The sequence below is a fragment of the Entelurus aequoreus genome, linkage group LG02, assembly GCF_033978785.1.
Source record: "Entelurus aequoreus isolate RoL-2023_Sb linkage group LG02, RoL_Eaeq_v1.1, whole genome shotgun sequence".
NCBI lineage: Eukaryota > Metazoa > Chordata > Actinopteri > Syngnathiformes > Syngnathidae > Entelurus > Entelurus aequoreus.
The window spans coordinates 36381502-36405541 of NC_084732.1; the positions used below are offsets into that span (position 1 = coordinate 36381502).

General features: G+C 42.7%; 1 protein-coding gene across 1 annotated transcript in view; it reads left to right on the forward strand.

The window, feature by feature from the left end:
* tspan15 (tetraspanin 15) overlaps window positions 1-3507 on the forward strand; it is a 100027-nt gene extending 96520 nt beyond the window's left edge. The window contains exon 8 of the mRNA XM_062026015.1: window positions 2242-3507. Within this exon, the coding sequence (XP_061881999.1) occupies window positions 2242-2403 (162 nt within the window). The 3' untranslated portion in view covers window positions 2404-3507. The remainder of the gene's footprint in view (window positions 1-2241) is intronic.
* Window positions 3508-24040: the final 20533 nt, after the last annotated feature.

Below are 24040 nucleotides of genomic sequence, written 5' to 3' on the forward strand. Positions count from 1 at the left end.
TGCAGGTAAAAACATTTAGAAGACAGGAGTAACAGGAGCCTTTACTACAATTCAAGTTTAAGTTAGCCAGGATCTCTTCTTTGGCTTAGTTAATGCATAAAACAAACATTTAAGATGTAGAATGTGCCTTACTACGAAGCTGGACAACAACTTTATTAGTCAAGTGAGAATTGTCATATATTGTCATGAACGTGTTCAGTTCAGGTTAGCAGCATATGACCAATCATCAAAAAAATAAAGAAAAGCAATGCAGCACCAAATTTTACTTCAGCTGAGGAGCTAAGAGCAATATTGAGGCGACAAATGGAAGGTAGGCCTCTTGCTGATAAAGCTAATATGAAAATATCAAGAAAATCAAAAGGGTGTTTCCTGATCTCGGCAAATCCTTGCTTTTAATTTTTAGTATCTGCGAGGATCTCCAAAGGGTTGTCAAGGAAGGATTTTATAGGCTCCAATCTCTTATTGGTCATTGGGCGGTACTGTTGACTCTAACCTTGTATCATCAAAGCAAGCCTGCTCCCGAGCAGCGCCCCCACCTAAGTGAAGTGAAGTGAAGTGAATTATATTTATATAGCGCTTTTTCTCCAGTGACTCAAAGCGCTTTACATAGTGAAACCCAATATCTAAGTTACATTTAAACCAGTGTGGGTGGCACTGGGAGCATGTGGGTAAAGTGTCTTGCCCAAGGACACAACGGCAGTGACTAGGATGGCGGAAGCTGGGATCGAACCTGGAACCCTCAAGTTGCTGGCACGGCCACTCTACCAACTGAGCTAAACCTGCCTCGAAGCTCCCAGCTTTGTAGCACTGCTCAGTCAATATCATCGATGTTTGGCCTGGTTAAGCAGGAAAACAAAAGAGATCTTGGATAAATTTATATGAACAAGGTTTGTCTATAGAAGCTTGAGTAGTAAAATTGTTTGTACCTGACAAATTTTGGCTACCTTGCCTCTGCAGCCTTAATCAGATGTGTCACGTGATGTTGTGATGTCGTCTTTGATTGATTGATTGAAACTTTTATTAGTAGATTGCACAGTACAGTACATATTCCGTACAATTGACCACTAAATGGTAACACCCAAATAAGTTTTTCAACTTGTTTAAGTTGTGGTCCACGTTAATCAATTCATGGTAATTCATGGTCTGTAATAAGTTATATGGGTCATGTACAAATACATTTTACTGTTTAGGCTTTTATAGACTAACCGTGTTTATATAAATATTATCAGTAGGCCAAATGAACCTCTTCACTAGATCCTGGAAATTTTCAACCTAAATATTTTTCTTCGTTTGTATACTTGCTGGCACAAATCCATGTAAAACTACTTCCGGGTAAATGCTGCATACCACAGGGATGTGCCAAAATTCAGATTATAGGGTTGTTATTCAACTTCATGGGATTTGATTAAAAATACATATACAACGACAAACAAAATGTTATTCTTTTTTTTTTTTACTTTAAAAAAAAAAATTAAATTATGAAAAAAACAGGTTGTATGCCATACTTGCCAACCCTCCCATTTTTAGCGGGAGAATCCCGTTATTCAGCGCCTCTCCCGACAACCTCCCGGCAGAAATTTTCTCCCGACAAACTCCCGGTATTCAGCCGGAGCTGGAGGCCACGCCGCCTGCAGCTCAATGCGGACCTGAGTGGGGACAGCCGTTCTCACGTCCGCTTTCCCAGCAGCTTGCCTGCCCAATGACGTCATAACATCTACGGCTTTTAGAGAGTAGAGTGCACAACAAGGAGAGAGAGTTCTTGTTTTCTTATGTGGGTTTATTGTTAGGCAGTTTTATTAACGTCCTCCCAGCGCGGTAACAACACACAAACAAAAGCATACAATGATTGTATGCTTTTGTTTTAATGTTGGTTTCAACTGAAAAAAACATGGTACACGGTTTGGTGTCATTATTCAATGTTGATCTTTTTTAAAAGATTTTATTTACTTTTACCCTTTTCGTTTATTTAATGTTATTTTGCTGGCTAGTAAACCTCGGTTCAAGTTCAATTCAACCAAAAGGTGTCTAAACTACTTTTACAACAACATTGTCTAAACCTAGGGATATTGCTTTGTGCATTGGGAACAGAAGTGCCTGCTTTTTTCTCTAAAAATATATTATTTTTATATTAAAAGTCCACCTTGGAGTGCATTTCAATGACTTTCAAATTGTATTTACTTTTGCCTGATTTTCCTGTGGACGGTCATGTCAGGTGTGAACCCCTCCATTTTGTCTCCCTAGTTATTTGGCGTAGTCATCAGCTGGTTGTACATCACTCGAGTGGAGGACGCCATTAGCGAGTACGGCCATTACACGGATGGCCTTCTGGCCATGAACAGGAGCGGAGCCAAGAAGCAGGGCCACATGTCCAAGTGGTTCATGTGTATGCCTGAGATCGACTGATGAAGAACAGCAAACTGACAGCCGAAGCTCGGTTGTATGATCTCAGTCAGGCAAATATCATCTCAGACGTCTGTAGAAGGGATCTCTTCTGAGCTCCGTTTAGGTGCTCTCAGCTGCTTTGTGCTCAGGGCCAACCACCATGAAGTGACATGCTAAACAAATCAATACTACTTAAACCACCCCCACCCCCATCTGTTGCTATACATTGCACTCTATTGGATGATAATACTGTTAAATGCTGCAGTGCCATGATGAAAATGGAAAAGTAAGTGTACTTTATCAAAGAGAATTATGTACACATTTTGTTTTGCACTCGACTGATCTTACTATAACGTGCCTTTTAACATTAAGTGAAGTCCTTTTAAGGAAAGTGGGTAGTCCAATCTAACTCCCAGCACATCGTGATTAAACTTTTTGCCAAATATTATTTATGCAGTAGTTACCTTGTTTCCACACAGCACTCTTGTACAGCATGAGTTGATTGTAATACTTCACTTTCAATTCATTCATCTCAATCTGTTTTTTGTATACAGTAGATCCCCGCTAGCGTGAGTAATTGATAACTAATAAAACTTGGATTATGATGCTGCATCTTAGCGTCACCATTAGGGATGTTGGCTCGCTACCCCCCTCCAAACCTCCAGCTACTCTCACGATCTCCAATTTTGGATCAACACTTGCAATTAAAGTGACGGTTGTAACTTATAGATGTGATTCCTCTTTAAATTCATCCCCATCTCCCTTAAATTGCCATTGTTCGCTCAAGACCAAGGAATCTAACAAGCTAAAGGCATAGAAGCTAAATTAAATTCCAGGTTTAAGTCCTAAAACGTGCCTCACACACGTATTAAACATATTTTAAACTATACATGAAACATTTTAAATTCCGGCTGTCAGAGAAGGTGTTTCTCCAAACTGTCTGTTAATTCCAGTAAGGACTTACGATCATGTGTGTTCTCACCTCGCTGCAAGTTGTGAGACTGCATTTTTTGGGATGCAAGTGCTGCGGGAAGCTACTGTAATTTGGATAAAACTGTGATGTAGGATGTGATTTTACCGATGATTTTGGCTGTATGAAATGAATAAAGTTTGATTTTGATGTTTCTTGGAAGGGGGTATTTACTGTAAAAGTCGCAGGTCACTAAAGACATTTTTGATATTGCATCATGCGTGCGGGAGGATGTCATCCTGGGTTGCTTAGAAACTGCTTAAAGTGGTCATATTAGGATTTTTTATCTCTATTTTTAACACTTTCTTGTGGTCTACATAAAATGTTAATACATTTTGCTATTTAGACCCTCATAAAGCCATTTTCTGGATGTGTTTTGAGAATTAGCCAACTTGTGGGCAGTCTTATAGACGTCCTCCACGATTTGTTTCCTCCAGCTGGCTGCGATTGCTTGGTACGATTCTTTACCAAAAAATACAAAAGAACTATATGCTACTTTCTATTCCAAATGGCAACAGTGTAGAATTTTACCATCCAACTACCGTATTTTCCGCACCATAAGCCGCACCTAAAAACCACAATTTTTCTCAAAAGCAGACAGTGCGGCTAATAACCCGGTGCGCCTTATATATGGATTAATGTTAATATTTATTTTCATAAAGTTTAGGTCTCGCAACTACGGTAAACAGCCGCCATCTTTTTTCCCCGTAAAAGAGGAAGCGCTTCTTCTAAGGTAAGCAACCGCCCCCATAGAAGAGGAAGCGCTTCTTCTACTGTAAGCAACCGCCAAGGTGAGCACCCGCCCCCGTAGAAGAAGAAGCGCACGGATATTACGTTTCATTTCATTTGTGTGTTTCTGTAAAGACCACAAAATGTCTCCTACTAAGAGACACGCGTACAAGGTCCCACTGACTTTTGATGTTCCTGTGAACCGCACTGTGGATACAACGGGAGCACATACGGTGAATATTCGCACCACAGAGAAGAAGTCGTCCTACTGTGGTTCTAGCTTGCCATGCTAATGGCCAGAAACTTCCACCCACGGTGATATTCAAAAGGAAGACCTTGCCAAAAGAGAACTTTCCAGCCGGCGTCATCATAAAAGCTAACTCGAAGGGATGGATGGATGAAGAAAAGATGAGCGAAGAGACCGGGTGACTTTTTTCACGCAGCTCCGTCCCTGTTGATCTATGACTGCATGCGCGTCCACATCGATGGTGTCAAAAAACAAGTGAAGCACACCGAAGAAGAAGAATTCGAGGGATTTGTGGATGAGTAATAACTTCAGAAAGTAAGCTTTAAATGTTTATTTTGTGTGTTGTGTGACATTAACGTTCGAGCAACGTTGAGTTATTGATGTTGCTATTGCTCTGCACTATTTTGAGTGTTACTATTTTTGTGATTGCACATTTGCACATTACATTTTGGGAGTGAACAGAGTTGTTAGAACGCTGGTTTGTAATATATTATTAAAGTTTGACTGACCTATCCGACTGTTTTTTTGACATTCACTTTAGTGTAGCGTAGGTGCGGCTAATAACACGGGGCGGCTAATAGGTAAACAAAGTTTTGAAATATGCTATTCATTGAAGGTGCGGCTTACAACACGGGGCGGCTTATGGTGCGGAAAATACGGTATTCATGAACAAGTCAGCCTGACTTGCAGCAAGAGAAAAAGCAAAGAAGACTTCAGAAACAAGATGAAAGCATCTCAAAAGTTTATTTATTAGCTTTCAAGGGTATACACTACAGTGTTAACTTGTCTGTCCCCCTATTTAAAAAAAACTATGTACATCTAAGCAGGAATATTACATTATACATTGCTGTTTCTCATCTGCATGTAATCCGGTTAAGATAATTAGTCGCTCATGTAGCGTTACATATCATTTGATATATATATATATGTATACCGGTGTATATATATATATATATATATATATATATATATATATATATATATATATATATATATATATATATATATATATATATATATATATATATATATATATATATTTTTTTTTTTTTTTTTTTTCATGTATATATATTTTTATATATTTATATGTATGTATATATATCAACAGACAAAAATAACTGTTTAGCAATGTATGCTAAACCCTAATTCCAACGACATGTGCCAGTGTCTTGCTTACTACTTGCTAACATAATTGGTCAGAAGTATGCTACATGCTAATCGTATCATTACAGATTGTTATATATCTACTGTTATTTGACTTACTGTTCCACCGTTGCCATAAGATATTGGAACGGTCTCCGTGACTAAGTGTAGTTTTGGGTAAATCCTTCTGTGTATATATATATATATACTGTATATATAAAAACATGTACTCAGGAAGATATTCAACAGGAACACCTTGAAACTTAGCTACAGCTGCATGATGAATATCAAACAAACCATTGACTCACATAAAAAGATCCTGAGCACTCACAGACAAGCAACCGCTAACGACTCTAACGCCACAGATAGCTGCAATTACAGACAAAGGCTTAACTGCCCACAAAACAGAAACGTTTTAAAAACATCAGTTGTTTACCAAGCCAGCGTCACCCGCAAGGACAACTCAAACACAGAGACATACATTGGACTCACAGAAGACACCTTTAAAACAAGTTATAACAATCACACAGCATCGGTCTCATCATGCCGGCACAGAAGCAAGGCACTACTGTGTAACAATGGCCACACCCCCATGTAATGTACCCTATATATATATGTAACGACCACAGACACTTCAATAAAATCCCCTGAAGAGCAGAGAAACCTGCGAAACAGGCTTGTAGGGATGAAATAGCTTGTGTTTTTTCCTGACCTAACGGTATTAAGCACTGTATAACGGATAAACCACAGAAACCTTGACCATATATATATATACTGTATATATATATATATATATATATATATATATATATATATATATATATATATATACACCAGGCACTTTTTATTTCTGGAAGTTTGTGTATTGACCTGCAGTGTTGGGACTAACGCGTTACAAAGTACGGTGTCGTTCTTCTGAATCTCTTGTGTCACACGGAGGAGGCGCGCTGTGTGTGTGTGCGTGTGTCTGAGTGTGGGGGGGGAGGGAGGGGTGGGGTGCACGCAGCAGCATTCGTGAGGGAGGGGCGGAGACAGAGAGAGCGAGAGAGTTGTTAACGCGCATGCGTCGCCAGGCTCAGCTTTTTATCGATAGATTTATCAGATTTAATTTTTTATTATCTATAGCCGGGGTGTCAAAAGTGTGCACCGGAGGCCATTTGCGGCCCACAGTTAATGTTTTAAAGGACCACAGCACATTCTAAAAATACTATTAAAATAAACAAAAACATAACAAAATTGAAATAAAAAAGCTTAAAGGTGAAATTAATTTAGAAAGAGTTGCAATGTTGACTAATAAATCAAAGCTGTTTTTATTTTATTTCAAACTGTCATTGCTCAAAACATAATATTGAATCAAAATCAATATTATTATAAATTATAGTACACACACTCTGTCAATTCTCTTATATACTCTTTATTTCTAGACTTCTAGGGTGTTTGATTATCACATCACTCTAAATGTATAGACTATAAAGTTCACAAACAAAAAGAGGGATGCTAGTGGGGCAGTCCAATCTTTCCTTATCTCTAAACTAAAACTGGGGAAATGTGTAGAGTGTTCTGAGCTTCAGACATGATTTTATTTCAGAATTCCTTGAGAGAGAAAACGCCTGGTTAGGCTTTGGTATGTAAAGTTAAAGTACTTCCTTGGTTTACAGCTATGTTGTTATTATGCTGTTTGTTACTTATGTATGTTATGTTGCAGCTATTTAAAATAGTTTTGTCAATTTGTTCTGGCCTGAAATAAATTGGCCCTTTGAAACATATCTTTGTCTTTGTGTGTTGTATGTAGACCACATTGCTTAGCAGAGTTCAGTGATGCAAATGCATGTCAAGTTGATCAACAGATTGTATTATTCTCCAGTGCAATAACAGTACTGAAATGAAGGCTAAAAGGGCATTAATGGGAGCTTTTTAAAAAAAAAAAGTAACTAAATAGTTACTTTTCACAGTAACACATTACTTTTTGGTGTAAGTAACTGAGTTAGTAACTGAGTTACTTTTGAAACAAAGTAACTAGTAACTGTAACTAGTTACTGGTTTTCAGTAACTAACCCAACACTGTTGACCTGTGCTGGTTAATACTAAGAATGACCAAGTATTTTCACTCGTGGAGTCGCACCGTGGAAATTTTTTATTTTGGACTACATGGACCGCTGCGTAAAAAAAAAATAAAGGTCTTGCGGAAAACCTCGAGCACAGAGTTTTTTTCACCAAGCACCACCTCAGAAAACCCTTGGCTCTCCAACTACCACCATAATGAACAACATTAAAATACAGTAGCATAACAAGTCTCAGTATTCTTTAAAAACAAGGCAGAGTTGTTTTTTTTAGCAAGTATATATAATATATTTTTTGACCGTACAGTTTGAACAGTACCACTGTTTGAATATAGGAAAATATTTTTTTTTATTTAATCAAGGGATTTTTGGCGTACCACAAGTGGTACACGTACCACAGTTTGAGAATCACTGCTCTAGCATGTAGATAGATAGATAGATAGATAGTACTTTATTGATTCCTTCAGGAGGGTTCCCTCAGTAAAATTAAAATTCCAGCATGTATGGCGATCTCCGCTGATGTCAGTTTCTAACGACTCGTTTATGACGAGGCAAAATTGTTTTATAAATATCTCAGCGCCTCCTTGGTTTCAATTCACATTTTTGGCCAACAGGCAAGACAAGTGAATTTTGCATATTATGACCCCTTTGAACTTTTCATGCGCTAACTTAAGAAACTGGCTTGAATGTTTAAAAGTAAGCTGTTGTTTCTTAAAAGTGGTTCATATGTGACTGCACAGTACATCCGGTAAGTGCACTTCTTCTCAAATGTGTCATATAATTATTGTTTTTTTAATATTTGCTAATTTTTTAATGTGTTTGTGTTCACATTATCAAGTAGAAGCTGCAAAAGGCTGTCTTTTCATGTCATTGTGAGGTGTTTTGAGGGAAAAAACTATTTTAGCAAGTGAAGCACTGTGAATTGTTTTACATGCACTAAAACTCTGTTTCAATCAATCAATCAAAGTTTACTTATATAGCCCTAAATCACGAGTGTCTCAAAGGGCTGCACAAGCCACAACGACATCCTCGGCTCAGATCCCACATCAGGGCAAGACAAAACTCAACCCAATGGGATACAATGAGAGACCTTGGAGGGGACCACAGATGTGGGGAGCCCCCCACCCACACACACACACACACACACACACGTCGAGTGGATCTAGCATAAAAGTGTTTATTGTAATGCAATCAAAATTTGAATTCTGTATTAAATATTAGTATGAATCCAATAAGTAATCCACTGATAGCCTGTAGTAACAAATAAAGAAAACATGATTTTACATGTTTTATATGTCCATTATGTTGTTTAGCTGTCAAGTAATGGTGTGACCAACGCTGTGTGTAATACCTGATTTGGTTGTGAAAGGTGGTTAGTGGTACATTATATTGTTCTTGTGTCCACAACTGCTTCTCCTGCATGTCCTGAGGGATTCCTGCACAAAGCAACCCTGATTAATATTTTAGTACTGCATAAGTTGCAGCAAGAACATTATTCTTCTACAGTTCTAACAAGGAGGAGCGCATATTATATGGTGTGGAAGAAGTAGCAATATTGCTATACTGCAGCTTTTTTTCTTTTTTTTTAAAGAAGTCCCCCTTTTGAGCTTACTGTATGTTCACTCACATCATTTTATCCCAATTATTGGACTTGCTGTTTTCTGTATGTATTTTGACATCTTTGGGTAACGCAGGCAAAACATACTTGAGCTGTGCATCTTGTGCTGATTCGTCACAAAGTCACCACGAGATCATGTGACCAGGAAGCTGAGTAACATAAGATGGAAGTTCCACCATGTTCCTTACCACAACATTGCTTTTTGTGGCTATACAAAAACAGCACAATGCAAACCACATGCAGTCCAACACAGAAGTGGATGCATACCAGTGGTGTGCAGTCACTAGAGGCAGGAGAGGCACGGCCTCACCTGCCATCATGGAAAGAAAAAAAAAGTAAAAAGAAAAAAATAATAATTAAATTGTTATATGTATCCAGTGATTATACTAAAGTTATTTTCCATTTAACTTCACCAGTTTTAGATTATTTGTATTTTTATTTTCACATTTGCCGTTCAAATACTGAGAAGAGACGGTGCGGTGATCAGCAGCCAGTTGAGGCACGTCACTCAGTTGTGCCTCAACATGGATTGTGCGCAATGACTCGGCTAACTGCTGGCCTGCTGTGCAGTGAGACCGTATTGCTATATGAATTATATTATACATTTCCATAGTTTAGTTAGCTGAGGCATATAATGTACAGTGTATTTTGTTAACAACTGTATGTGTGTAACGTATTTCTTGTGCTGAGCGATCATAAAACTCTGCTGCGAAGACGCATTGTGAGAGTCTCGTCTCATAACCCCGCCTCCTGGTGCCAAGCACCTCCGCCACAGAATGCACCGCCCGACGGGAGCGCCGCGGCCACACCAACCAAAGCCCACACCCAAACCCTCCACGTGCAAGACCGAATCCATCCAAAAAAAAGTCACTTAACAAGAAGCCAAAAAGTGCAAAAACAACAATGCTCGCGCTGGAGAAGCCGCGAACGACCGCAGGGACACAAAATTAGGTACACCTGCAGACTGCAGCACGGATTTCATATTTCATTCATTCACAACTCTTCCAACACGAACACCACTGTTCCCGCACTTATAAGTAAAGGTAAGACCACAATAACATTTATTTTATTGAATGTGCTTTTTTGTGTGCTACAGTTTGTAAGTGTAAAGTTAAAGTTAAGTTACAGTACCAATGATTGTCACACACACACTAGGTGTGGTGAAATGTGTCCTCTGCATTTGACCCATCCCCTTGTTCACCTCCTGGGAGGTGAGGGGAGCAGTGGGCAGCGGCGGCGCCGCACCCGGGAATCATTTTTGGTGATTTAACCCCCAATTCCAACCCTTGATGCTGATCGGGAATAATTTTTGGTGATTTAACCCCCAATTCCAACCCTTGATGCTGATCGAGTGCCAAGCAGGGAAGAATGCTGGTATGAGCTTTTAAACATAACCCGTTAACTGCTGCCAATCACATGGTGAATAAGATACTATTTAGGGTTCATATGTTTGTAAATCTGACTGTGATGATGCAGTGCCTGTCATGGGGCGTGCACAATCAGCTGCTCCTTCGTCTGCACGTGCCGCAGGGCACACCCATACACACTCTGCTTCTGCTGCCACACACCAGCACAGCTGTGCGCAATCATCAACCGACACACCTGCTGCTGATGACATCACTCCTCATAAAAGCCAGCGTGTCCAGAGAACCAACGCTGGAACGTAGTCTCTGCTTGCAGTAAGCTTTCGTCTCTGGCTCCTCACCTTTGTTTGCTCGCTCCTTGTGACCTTCGACCCTTGTGCTCATTTGTCTCTTGTTTTCCCCAGTATTCCCTCCGTCGCCTTGGAAGTGAGCAGTGCGCCTCACTTCTCTGGACCCCTCTGGATTCTGATTTGCCTCCCTCGATCCTCGACCCCCACTTTGGACTTGGACCTCTGGACGCCCCTCTCAGCCCCACGGACCCCCGCTTGTTTCACGGACTCTCCTACCTGCCTCGCCCTACTGAACTGGTCACCTTCTCACTCAACACGCACTTACAACAACCATTGGTAAATATTAATTGTAACGCTTCACATAGTCCTGCAAACATACACAGTAGCATACACACTCCACCACATGATCAACCTCTAAATAAACTATTGAGCTTATTCTTGTTGCTGTGTCGTCTCCTTCCCCGTCGAATATAACAGTACGTTCCAGCCATGTCGGAACCGGACGGCACAAGCAGACCCAAGTCCGCGTCCCTTCCTCGACCCCCCACGGCTCCTAACCTCACGGCCATGCACGCTGAGATTCAGGCCCACCACGCTCGATTTTCGAGCCTAGAGAACAAGCTTGATGTCGCCTTCGCTAGCCTGCTGGCTAGACTGTAAAGCCTTAGTCCAAGCCCTGCTCCTCCACCTGTGCCGAATTATCGTGCTCCGGCAGCCGCCACCTCCTGGAGCCCCTCAAACCCCCGGGAACCCAAGATCTCCAGCCCCAGTCCCTTTTGAGGGGGATTTTGAACTTTGTCGAGGTTTTTTGGTTCAGTGTGAACTCATTTTTAAGCACCAACCATCTCGCTATGCTTCTGATGGAGCGAAGATTGCATTTGTGTTTTCATTACTCTCTGGACAGGCTCTCAAGTGGGCCACCGCAGCAGTAGACAAGACTTTGGGGCTGAGCACCAACTATGCTGCTTTTCGAGCGGAGTTCCAGGCTGTGTTCGATCACCCCGTGGACGGGGGGATGCTGCTTCACGACTGCACTCCATCCGACAGGGTTCCCGCTCGGTTGCGGCCTACACTCTTGAGTTCCGCACTCTGGCGGCCGACAGCGAGTGGGGAGACAAGGCGCTCCAGAGTGCATTCAGGAGAGGACTGAGTCACGAAATCAAGGACGGTTTGCTGAGAGACCGACCTACCTCGTGTCGAGCCCTCATCGACCTGGCTCTCTTATTTGACCAAAGACTCAGTGAACGAGCAGCAGAGAGAGCGCAGGCTTCTGCTAGTTTTCCAGCTAGCTCATCTCCGAGACCCAAGTTTCGACCTGTCGACCACGCCGCCGTGTTTCGGCCTACACCTCCGTACATGCCAGCAGCAACTGTGGAACCCATGCAGTTGGGCAGGTCACGCCTAGAGGCAGCAGAGAGGGAAAGGAGATTCAGGCAGCATCTCTGCCTCTACTGCGGACTGGCTGGTCACTAGGGATGATGTTTGATAAGGAATTATCGAGTTCGAGCCTATTATCGAATCCTCTTATCGAACCGATTCCTTATCGATTCTCTTATCGAGTCCAGATAGGTTGTTGTATATGGAAAAAAACACACGGTTGATTGATTGACAATATTTGGTTTAACAAAAGCTCACTTTTATTATATAATAAAAAAATAAAATCTAATAAATAAATAAATATTGACTGTTACCCCCCTAAAAATTTTTTTAAAAATAAATAAATATTGACTGTTGTTACCCAAAGAATATTAAGTGGGATTTTTCAGAGAAACAAATATATACAGTAACACAAAAACAACCTGTCTCTGTGATCACTATAGGTGTATAAATAATAATATAGTGTTAAATAAAGTCAGTCCCTTGGGCACAAAACTGAAAATAATACAGCTCTCCAAAAAGTGCACTTCTGCTGCTATTTGACATAACTGTTTGTTATGATGCTTTGACATTGTTGCACTTTATTTCTTTATTGAAAGAAAATTCTATGAAGAGAAAAGTTCTTTGCAAATGTGGTTACAATGCTAAAAAATGAAAAGTTAAAGCTAAAAAAAGAAATACACTTTATTGAGTTAACATTATTTCTTTATGGGGGAAAGATGTTATGAGCTAGAGAATATAACAACTACACTACCCAGCATGCGACGGGAGTTACGAGCATGCGCGGACACCCCGAAAAGTGTTGCATGTTGCCACGCTGTGAAAGTAAACATCAAGAACTCAGCCAACACGCCTCGTCTGCATTATTTATAATTAGACAGACAACACATATACAGTGTGATTTTGTAACGTTTACAAGGAAAGAAAAACAAAAGTTAAAAAAGGGAGATATGTTGTATATATATGTATGTGCTGCGGTTGCTTCAAGAACGTTGCGACAGCTGCCGTAAAGGAGGTGCGTTGTTAGCAGTGGAGGCTCCTCCATAGAGGTGAAGGAGGCCTGGCCTCCCCAATAATTTGAGAGAAGAGAGAGATTTAAAAAAAACAATAAATATATTTATTTTATTTATTTATTTTAACAAAAAACATATTTTTTATTTTTTATATTCATATTATTTTAGTTTTGTTCATAAATCTAAATGTTCCCATGGCTAAAACCCAATATTGCAATTGTAAAGCAACAGGCCAGATTTCCCTATCAGTTTGTATTAAGGGAGGCCAGGCCTCCCCTAGGAAATTAGCTTCTCATAGAAGTCAATGTAATGCATGCTTTTTCATGCCAATATGTGATTGGCCAGATCACTGAAAATGGGTGGGCAACGGAGGCCTGGCCTCACCATGCATTGTGTCCAGGGCTGAAAGATTGACATTTTGTTCGTCCAATCACATGCTACTGGTTCATTTGGAATCAATCCTTTCCTTTCCTAATCAACACAGAAGCCATTTTGAGAATTCGCCAGCCACTTCAGTCAAACAAACACTCGCCATAGTGGCTACGAGTGTCCTATCAACTTGTGCTTTTCAGGAAATTTAGAGAACACCCCTGGCTATCATCCGTGAAGTTTATAGCTCATATAGCCAAATACTTTTGCTTAAAACGACCTCGGAAATCGGCGAGATTTCATGTCCTGTATTTCTCAGTAAATGAAGCCAGCACCAACCTGTGGAGTGGAGTCCAGGAGAGAGCATGCCGCCCCTCAGCTAAACCAGATGTGAGTTGAACTAATTAGATGTCTCTACCAGTGTTACACCACTAGTTCTCAGTAGTAATAACACTCCTTTTTGTCTGTGTTTCTCAGCAGATAAAGCCAACTGGAACCATATTTTTACATATTTTATATTAAATATATTGAATAAAACTACATATGATAAAGAAAGTGTTATCTTATCTTTTTTATATGCTAAACTTGATTAAATTGGTGATTACATGTTGAAGCTGTAGAAGAATGAAAAATGTAAGCTAAACAAAATTGTTTTTAACTACATAATTAAAATTCCTGCCTTTTACACATGTTCACTTGGCGTTTATATAACATCCAAATGTCATTTCTCAGCTTAATTATCAGGCAGGCTCATAGACTTACAGCAATGTAATTTCTTCAGGAAGGCACAAGGCTAAGCTCTGCACAATGAATTGCATCAGCAAGAACTTTCTGACTGTAGCTTACACTCCAAATAGTATGCCTTTGGCCAGCACAAAGACAGATAAGAGAACAGGGAACATTCCATCGCGAGTGAAGTGAGCAAGCGGAAAAAAATGGCCTCCTCAATTCTGGAAGTTACCAGCCTCCACTGGTTGTTAGCCTGGTTACTATGTTTCTGGTTGGTCGTAAAAGTGTTCGTCATGTGTTTTTACCCTGCTCAAATCTCTCAGTAAAGTTATTCGTTGGATTATACCTTTTGTTTCGAACTTTATTACACCTTGGAGCGCTTTTTCCCGTCCATTTTTTTCCTGCTTTCCCTATCTGCGCCTAATGACTGAGCTACATGACGTCATTTCTTGTGATGTCCCACGGAGCATTTCTGGTCGGGACGGGATTCCACTCTTTTTCTTTACTATAGTGGTCTCGATAACGGGTACCGGTTCTCAAAAAGGTATTCGAGTCCGAGGACTCTGTTCTTTTCTTATCAAACAACCGGGAAAACCGGTTTCGAGTATCATCCCTACTGGTCACCCCATCCGGAGCTGCCCGATGAGGCCAAAAGACCAGGCTCGCCACCAAGGGGGTTCCTGGTGAGCCACACAACTGTTCCCCAAATCAAGAGAGACCCAGGCATTCTCTTTCCTGCATCCCTGTCATGGAGCTCTAGGACTCTGACCGTGGGGGCCTACCTGGATTCAGGAGCAGACGAAAGTTTCATGGATCACGAGTTTGCTCGCCAAGCAGGAATAACCCTCATTCCACTGGAGACTTTCCTGCCGGCACAAGCTCTGGATGGACATCCCCTCGGTCCCATCAAGCACCGCACCGAACCCCTGTCTCTGACCCTCTCGGGGAATCACACCGAGACCATCAGCCTCTGGGTGCTCGACGCTCCCGTCGCCCCGCTTGTCCTCAGGCGATCTTGGCTTCGACAGCACGACCCTCACATTTCCTGGTCCACGGGCAAGGTCCTTGCATGGAGCACTGCCTGCCACGCTAACTGCCTAAGGTCGGCAGTTCCCCCAGCCTGCAGGGCCAAGCCCACCTCACCTCCCACTGATCTCTCCTGTGTTCCCGCTGCTTATCATGACCTTTCAGCGGTATTTGACAAGGTACGTGCGCTGTCTCTTCCCCCGCATAGACCTTATGACTGCGCTATCGACCTGATTCCCAACGCTGTCCTTCCCTCCAGCAGACTTTACAATCTGTCTTTACCAGAGAAGAAGGCCATGAAGGACTACATCACTGAATCCCTTGCCTCAGGTATCATCACCCCCTCCAAGTCCCCGGTGGCAGCAGGCTTCTTCTTCGTGGGAAAGAAGGACGGTTCCTTGAGGCCTTGCATTGACTACAGACAATTAAACTGCATTACCATCAAGAATAAATATCCCCTACCCCTGCTGAGCTCCTCTTTTGAGCCCCTTGCTCCTGCCACTATTTTCACCAAGCTTGATCTCCGAAATGCCTATCACCTGGTGCGAATCAAAGAGGGTGATGAATGGAAAACGGCCTTCAACACCCATCTCGGACACTTCGAGTACAGGGTGATGACATTCGCCCTTACTAATGCACCGGCTGTTTTCCAGGCCCTCGTCAATGACGTTTTACGGGACATGTTGGACCATTTCGTTGTCGTGTACCTTGATGACATTTTGATTTTTTCCCAGAACCTGCAGGAGCACCAACGACATGTCTGCCTGGTCCTCCAACGCCTGCTGGAGAACAGATTGTTCGTCAAAGCAGAGAAGTGTGAGTTTCACGCACCTTCAGTGGGATTCTTGGGTTTTGTTGTTGAGAAGGGCCACATAAGAGCGGACCCTAAGAAGATTGAGGCGGTACTGGAGTGGCCCCAACCCACCACCCGTACGGAACTAAGATGGTTCCTGGGATTTGCCGGATTTTATCGACGTTTCATCAGGGATTTCAGCAAGGTAGCTGCACCTCTCCACACACTCACTTCTACCAGTATTCCTTTTCTGTGGACCAGGGAGGCCAGTGAGGCTTTTAGAAGATTGAAGAGGAGTTTTGTCTCTGCCCCGGTCCTCGTCCATCCTGACACAGACAACTCCTTCATCGTGGAGGTGGACGCGTCGGATTCTGGGATTGGAGCAGTGCTCTCCCAACGCTCCCGTAAGGACAATCTTGTACACCCTTGTGCATTCTTTTCTAGGCGCCTCTCTCCAGCTGAACGGAATTACGATGCCGGTAACCGAGAACTACTAGCTGTTCATGAGGCCTTGGCAGAGTGGAGACACTGGTTGGAGGGAGCGAAACACCAGTTTCAGGTCTTGACGGACCATCGCAACCTGCTCCACATTCGTTCCACCAGGAGGCTTAACGACGTCAGGCTCGCTGGGCCAATTTTTTTAGCCGTTTTGATTATACGCTCTCGTTTAGGCCAGGCTCCAGGAACACAAAGGCCGACGCCCTCTCCCGGCAGTTCTCGGAGGAGCCAACTTGTTCGCCTACGGCAGAACCCCTCCTTCCTCCTGCCCGGATAGTGGGCATGGTCACTTGGGAGGTGGAGGAACAGATAAAGACCGCCCTGCGTTCTAATCCGGCACCAGGTGGCGGCCCGCCCAACAAGCTGTTTGTTCCCTGTGAGTTCCGATCTAAGGTGCTGGATTGGGGGCATTCCAGCATCTTCTCCTGCCATCCGGGGTTTCAACGCTCGCTATACTTCATCCGACGACGGTTCTGGTGGCCGTCTATGGCTTCTGACACCCGTGAGTTTATCGCCGCTTGTACAACATGCTCCCGCAATAAAGCTTCCCACAGACCTCCAGCGGGCCTCCTGTGCCCACTACCTGTCCCCGGCCGTCCCTGGTCCCACATCGCATTGGACTTCGTGACAGGATTCCCAGTGTCCCGAGGTAACACTACTATCCTTACCATTATCGATCGATTCTCGAAGGCTGCACATTTTGTTCCCCTCCCCAAGCTTCCCTCCTCCTCCGAGACTGCTGACCTTCTTGCTCTGCACATTGTAAAACAACACGGTATCCCGGTGGATATTGTTTCAGATCGTGGTCCCCAGTTCACTTCCCGGGTGTGGCAATCGTTTTGCAAGGGGATTGGGGCTACGGTCAGTCTCACCTCTGGGTATCATCCCCAGAGCAACGGTCAAGCGGAGAGGGCCAACCAATGCGTGGAGACCATGTTGCGTTGGGTTTCCGCTCGCCAGCCTGCCTCCTGGAGCAAGTACTTGCCATGGGTCGAGTATGCTTATAACTCCATGAAGAGCTCGGCCACCGGCATATCTCCCTTTGAGTGTTCCCTAAGATATCAGCCTCCTATGTTTTCCCAACAGGAGGTCGAAGCAGCAGTTCCGTCCACTCGAGCCCACATCAAACGCTGCCATAAAATTTAGAGGACCGCCCGGGATGCACTCTTGAAAGCCTCCGAAAGGATGCGCCATAGTGCTAACAGGCGCCGCATACCGGCACCATCATACCAACCTGGACAACAGGTGATGTTACGCGCCAAAGACCTCCATCTCCAGGTACCCTCCTGGAAATTGGCACCTCGATATGTCGGGCCTTTTTCTGTGGAGGCCATTATCAATCCTGCCTCCATTAGACTGTCTCTCCCGCCTTCTCTTAAGAGGCATCCCGTGTTCCATGTGTCACAGATCAAACCTGTAGCAGAGAGCTCTTTTTCACCCCCTGCCCCTACCCCTCCCCCTCCCCCTCTTAGGATCCTCGAGAGTGGTGACCCAGTATGGTCAGTCAAGGAGATCCTCAGGGTTCGTCGGCAAGGTAGGGGACTAGTGTACCTAGAAGCCTGGGAAGGCTATGGACCAGAGGACCGATCATGGGTACCGGCCTCCTATCTTGCGGACCCCTCTCTGTTGGAGGATTTCTACCGGGCTCACCCTGAGGCTCCCCGTAGCTCGTCAGGAGCCTCGCATAAGGAGGGGGGCACTGTCATGGGGCGTGCACAATCAGCTGCTCCTTCGTCTGCACGTGCCGCAGGACACGCCCATACACACTCTGCTTCTGCTGCCACACACCAGCACAGCTGTGCGCAATCATCAACCGACACACCTGCTGCTGATGACATCACTCCTCATAAAAGCCAGCGTGTCCAGAGAACCAACGCTGGAACGTAGTCTCTGCTTGCAGTAAGCTTTCGTCTCTGGCTCCTCACCTTTGTTTGCTCGCTCCTTGTGACCTTCGACCCTTGTGCTCATTTGTCTCTTGTTTTCCCCAGTATTCCCTCCGTCGCCTTGGAAGTGAGCAGTGCGCCTCACTTCTCTGGACCCCTCTGGATTCTGATTTGCCTCCCTCGATCCTCGACCCCCACTTTGGACTTGGACCTCTGGACGCCCCTCTCAGCCCCACGGACCCCCGCTTGTTTCACGGACTCTCCTACCTGCCTCGCCCTACTGAACTGGTCACCTTCTCACTCAACACGCACTTACAACAACCACTGGTAAATAATCATTGTAACGCTTCACATAGTCCTGCAAACATACACAGTAGCATACACACTCCACCACATCATTAAGCTCTAAATGAACTATTGAGCTTATTCTTGTTGCTGTGTCGTCTCCTTCCCCGTCGAACATAACAGTGCCTCACCAGACATTAACCTCATCGCACGCCACTGATGCATACACATACACTGCAATAATTGCTACACTTTGTGGGAATGTTGAGAAATAACATAAGGAAAATGTGTCCCATTGTAGGAATATTTCAGCTTCAAATCGGATGGGCAATATGAGCCCATCAACACGGACGAACGAGCGATAATACCGTGGTCACGTGATGGCAACAAACAAAAAGACAACGAACGTCCAACCTCATTTTTCAAACTGGAATGAAATGCACTTTAAGATATTATATATCAAAGTTATATTTTTGCTTACAGAAATGAGAGTCAATTTTTTGGTTTATTTAGGATAAAATGATTTACCTTTCAATTACAGTACAGTGGTAAACAATTCTACATCAATGAGAAATACAAGTAGATATCCTTTTAAATTGCTACTTGCATTGATATTATATATTATGATTACATTACAGTATTAACACTGTATAGTTTTTATCGATTATTTCCTCAGTTTAAGAGCATAATGTAGACAAAAGCTCTGAGTTTACATTAAGCCAAATATTTTTTTAAATTAGATTATTGCATACTGTTCTAATCTTTGGCACCCTGAGACAAGAAAATGTTGACTGACAAGTACCGTAATTTCCGGACTATAAGCCGCTACTTTTTCCCCTCGTTCTGGTCCATGCGGCTTATACAAGGGTGCGGCTTATTTACGGCCTGTTCTTCTCCGACACCGACGAAGAGGATTTCGGTGGTTTTAGTACGCAGGAGGAAGACGATGACACAATGATTAAAGGCCTACTGAAATGATTTTTTTTTTATTTAAACGGGAATAGCAGATCCATTCTATGTGTCATACTTGATAATTTTGCGATATTGCCATATTTTTGCTGAAAGGATTTAGTAGAGAAAATCGACGATAAAGTTCGCAACTTTTGCTCGCTGATAAAAAAAGCCTTGCCTGTACCGGAAGTAGCGTGACGTCACAGGAGCCAGTATTCCTCACAATTCCCCATTGTTTACAATGGAGCGAGAGAGATTCGGACCGAGAAAGTGACGATTACCCCATTAATTTGAGCGAGGATGAAAGATTCGTAGATGAGGAACGTTACAGTGAAGGACTTGAGAGGCAGTGATGGACGTATCTTTTTTCGCTCTGACCGTAACTTAGGTACAAGCTGGCTCATTGGATTCCACACTCTCTCCTTTTTCTATTGTGTATCACGGATTTGTATTTTAAACCACCTCGGATACTATATCCTCTTGAAAATGAGAGTCGAGCACGCGAAATGGACATTTAAAGTGACTTTTATGTCCAAGACAATACATCGGTGACACACTTAGCTACTGAGCTAACGTGCTAGCATCGTTCTCAAATGAAGATAGAAACAAAATAAATAAACCCCTGACTGGAAGGATAGACAGAAGAGCAAAAATACTATTAAACCATGTACATGTAACTACACGGTTAAAAATTCTCAGCCTAGTAAGGCTTAACAATGCTGTTGCTAACGACACTAAGGCTAATTTAGCAACTTAGCAACCGGAACTCACAGAACTATGTACTCTCTCCTTTTTCCATTGTGTATCACGGATTTGTATTTTAAACCACCTCGGATACTATATCCTCTTGAAAATGAGAGTCGAGCACGCGAAATGGACATTTAAAGTGACTTTTATCTCCAAGACAATACATCGGTGACACACTTAGCTACTGAGCTAACGTGCTAGCATCGTTCTCAAATGAAGATAGAAACAAAATAAATAAACCCCTGACTGGAAGGATAGACAGAAGAGCAAAAATACTATTAAACCATGTACATGTAACTACACGGTTAAAAATTCTCAGCCTGGTAAGGCTTAACAATGCTGTTGCTAACGACCCTAAGGCTAATTTAGCAACTTAGCAACCGGAACTCACAGAACTATTGGTATGTCAGACTTAGCCTTGTCTTGGTTTAACTCTTATCTTACTGACAGGATGCAGTGCGTCTCCCATAACAATGTGACCTCGGACTATGTCAAGGTAACGTGCGGAGTTCCCCAGGGTTCGGTTCTTGGCCCTGCACTCTTTAGTATTTACATGCTGCTGCTGGGTGACATCATACGCAAGTACGGTGTTAGCTTTCACTGTTATGCTGATGACACCCAACTCTACATGCCCCTAAAGCTGACCAACACGCCGGATTGTAGTCAGCTGGAGGCGTGTCTTAATGAAATTAAACAATGGATGTCCGCTAACTTTTTGCAACTCAACGCTAAGAAAACGGAAATGCTGATTATCGGTCCTGCTAGACACCGACATCTATTTAATAATACCACCTTAACATTTGACAACCAAACAATTACACAAGGCGACTCTCTAAAGAATCTGGGTATTATCTTCGACCCAACTCTCTCGTTTGAGTCACACATTAAGAGTGTTACTAAAACGGCCTTCTTTCATCTCCGTAATATCGCTAAAATTCGTTCCATCTTGTCCACTAGCGACGCTGAGATCATTATTCATGCGTTCGTTACGTCTCGTCTCGATTATTGTAACGTATTATTTTCGGGTCTCCCTATGTCTAGCATTAAAAGATTACAGTTGGTACAAAATGCGGCTGCAAGACTTTTGACAAAAACAAGAAAGTTTGATCATATTACGCCTATACTGGCTCACCTGCACTGGCTTCCTGTGCACTTAAGATGCGACTTTAAGGTTTTACTACTTACGTATAAAATACTACACGGTTTAGCTCCAGCCTATCTCGCCGATTGTATTGTACCATATGTCCCGGCAAGAAATCTACGTTCAAAGAACTCTGGCTTATTAGTGATTCCCAGAGCCAAAAAAAAGTCTGCGGGCTATAGAGCGTTTTCTATTCGGGCTCCAGTACTCTGGAATGCCCTCCCGGTAACAGTTAGAGATGCTACCTCAGTAGAAGCATTTAAGTCCCATCTTAAAACTCATTTGTATAATCTAGCCTTTAAATAGACCCCCCTTTTTTAGACCGGTTGATCTGCCGTTTATTTTCTTCTCTCCTCTTCTCCCCTGTCCCTTGCGAGGGGGAGTTGCATAGGTCCGGTGGCCATGGATAAAGTGCTGGCTGTCCAGAGTCGGGACCCCGGGTGGACCACTAGCCTGTGCATCGGTTGGGGACATCTCTGCGCTGCTGACCCGTCTCCGCTCAGGATGGTTTCTTGCTGGCCCCGCTGTGGACTGGACTCTTGCTGATGTGTTGGATCCACTGTGGACTGGACTTTCACAATGTTATGTCAGACCCACTCGACATCCATTGCTTTCGGTCTCCCCTAGGGGGGGGAGGGTTACCCACATCTGCGGTCCTCTCCAAGGTTTCTCATAGTCATTCACCGACGTCACACTGGGGTGAGTTTTTCCTTGCCCGTATGTGGGCTCTGTACCGAGGATGTCGTTGTGGCTTGTGCAGCCCTTTGAGACACTTGTGATTTAGGGCTATATAAATAAACATTGATTGATTGATTGATTGATTCTGACAGGACATGGAAGCAGAATTTGACAACATTTAAAGTCATCCATTGTCACCAGCTTAAAGGTCAGTTTATGGTATTTACAGTACAAAGCCGTAGCTCATTATTCAATCTAGCCAAAAAGCAGGTGCCCAATCTAATAAATCCTAATTATGCGAGGGCATTCAGAGGTCATGCAAGTACTGAAGGAGCTGCACACAAGGGCGACGCTCCACATTTGACCATTCTCATGGTTTTAGAATGATCACACACAGGACTGTGCCGTGACAACCATCCTGTTGCCCTTGTTTAGTATATTAACTTGTCTGATAATCAGACCAGGCATTCATCGGGGAGGGAAAAGACCCAATAAACAATTAGGGAGATTGAATGCACAAAAAAAAAAAAGAAACACAATTATTCCCAAAAGTATTGACTCCAGACAAGTCAAAGAAGTAAACAGCTGCACACAATACACAAACTGTGGTGGAAATGTTGTTTTCCATAGTCCCCTATAAGAGTCCTCTTTAGTGCTATACTTTATGCTCCTCCTCCAATGGACAGACTATAATTACACAGTGTGTGTGTTTGTGTGTGTGTGTGTGTGTGTGTGTGTGTGTGTGTGTGTGTGTGTGTGTGTGTGTGTGTGTGTGTGTGCGTGTATGTGCGTGTGTGTGTGTGTGTGTCTGCGCGCGTGTTTCCGTGTTGTGCAATGAGAAATCTTGAACCAATGAGCCTGAAAATTAAAAGCTTAAGAACCCAAATTAGCAGAAGTATATAAACACATTTTTTAAATCACAATAAGAGAAATGATATTACATGCACCACATCTTGTTGATATTATAGAACATCTACATCTTTTTATAAATCTAATTTAAATGTGATCTACTGTTATGGCTCTGTTGTGCAGGAGCTTTGTGTGATTGAGACCATTGTTTCAATGGTGATAAACTTATTTGAATTTGAGTGTTGAGTACCACTAAATAGTTTACACCAGGGATTCTTAACCTTTTTGACTTCGGGGCCCAACTTTTCTACTACAGAGGGGTCCAAGTCCCACTGACATATTAACTATTAACACTTTTAGTCATATCTAATAATTATATCTAACCTACTTACTACTTACAAACCATGTGTTAAGATTATTATGTACACATGCACACATGAATCTTAGGCTTAGGTCAGGCTGAGTAGAAAAATAAAAATTGATGAAAAAAATGAATATACATACACTCACTGTATGTTGTGTTAAAATAAATACATTCTAACTAAAATAATAATAATTAATTATAACATATATGTTTGTAAAATAAACTGACAATAAAATAAAAGTGCAAATGAGAATACAGCTTTATAAGGTAAGTCATCATTTTTGCGCTTAACCCTTGTGTTGTCCTCATTTCCTGTATACACCCCGTGTCCTCCGGGTCACAATGACCCGTCTTCACTAAACCCCTAATATAAGCAGCTTAATTGAATTTAAACACCAAATTTCATCTTGCTTGAAGAAACAACTTGTCATTCACCACAAAATGTGTGAATAACTGAGTTTTCCCTCTTCACTTCATTTCTATAGCTTAAGAAAAGCAAAAAAAATGTGCATTTTGAATGCATTTTTATTCATC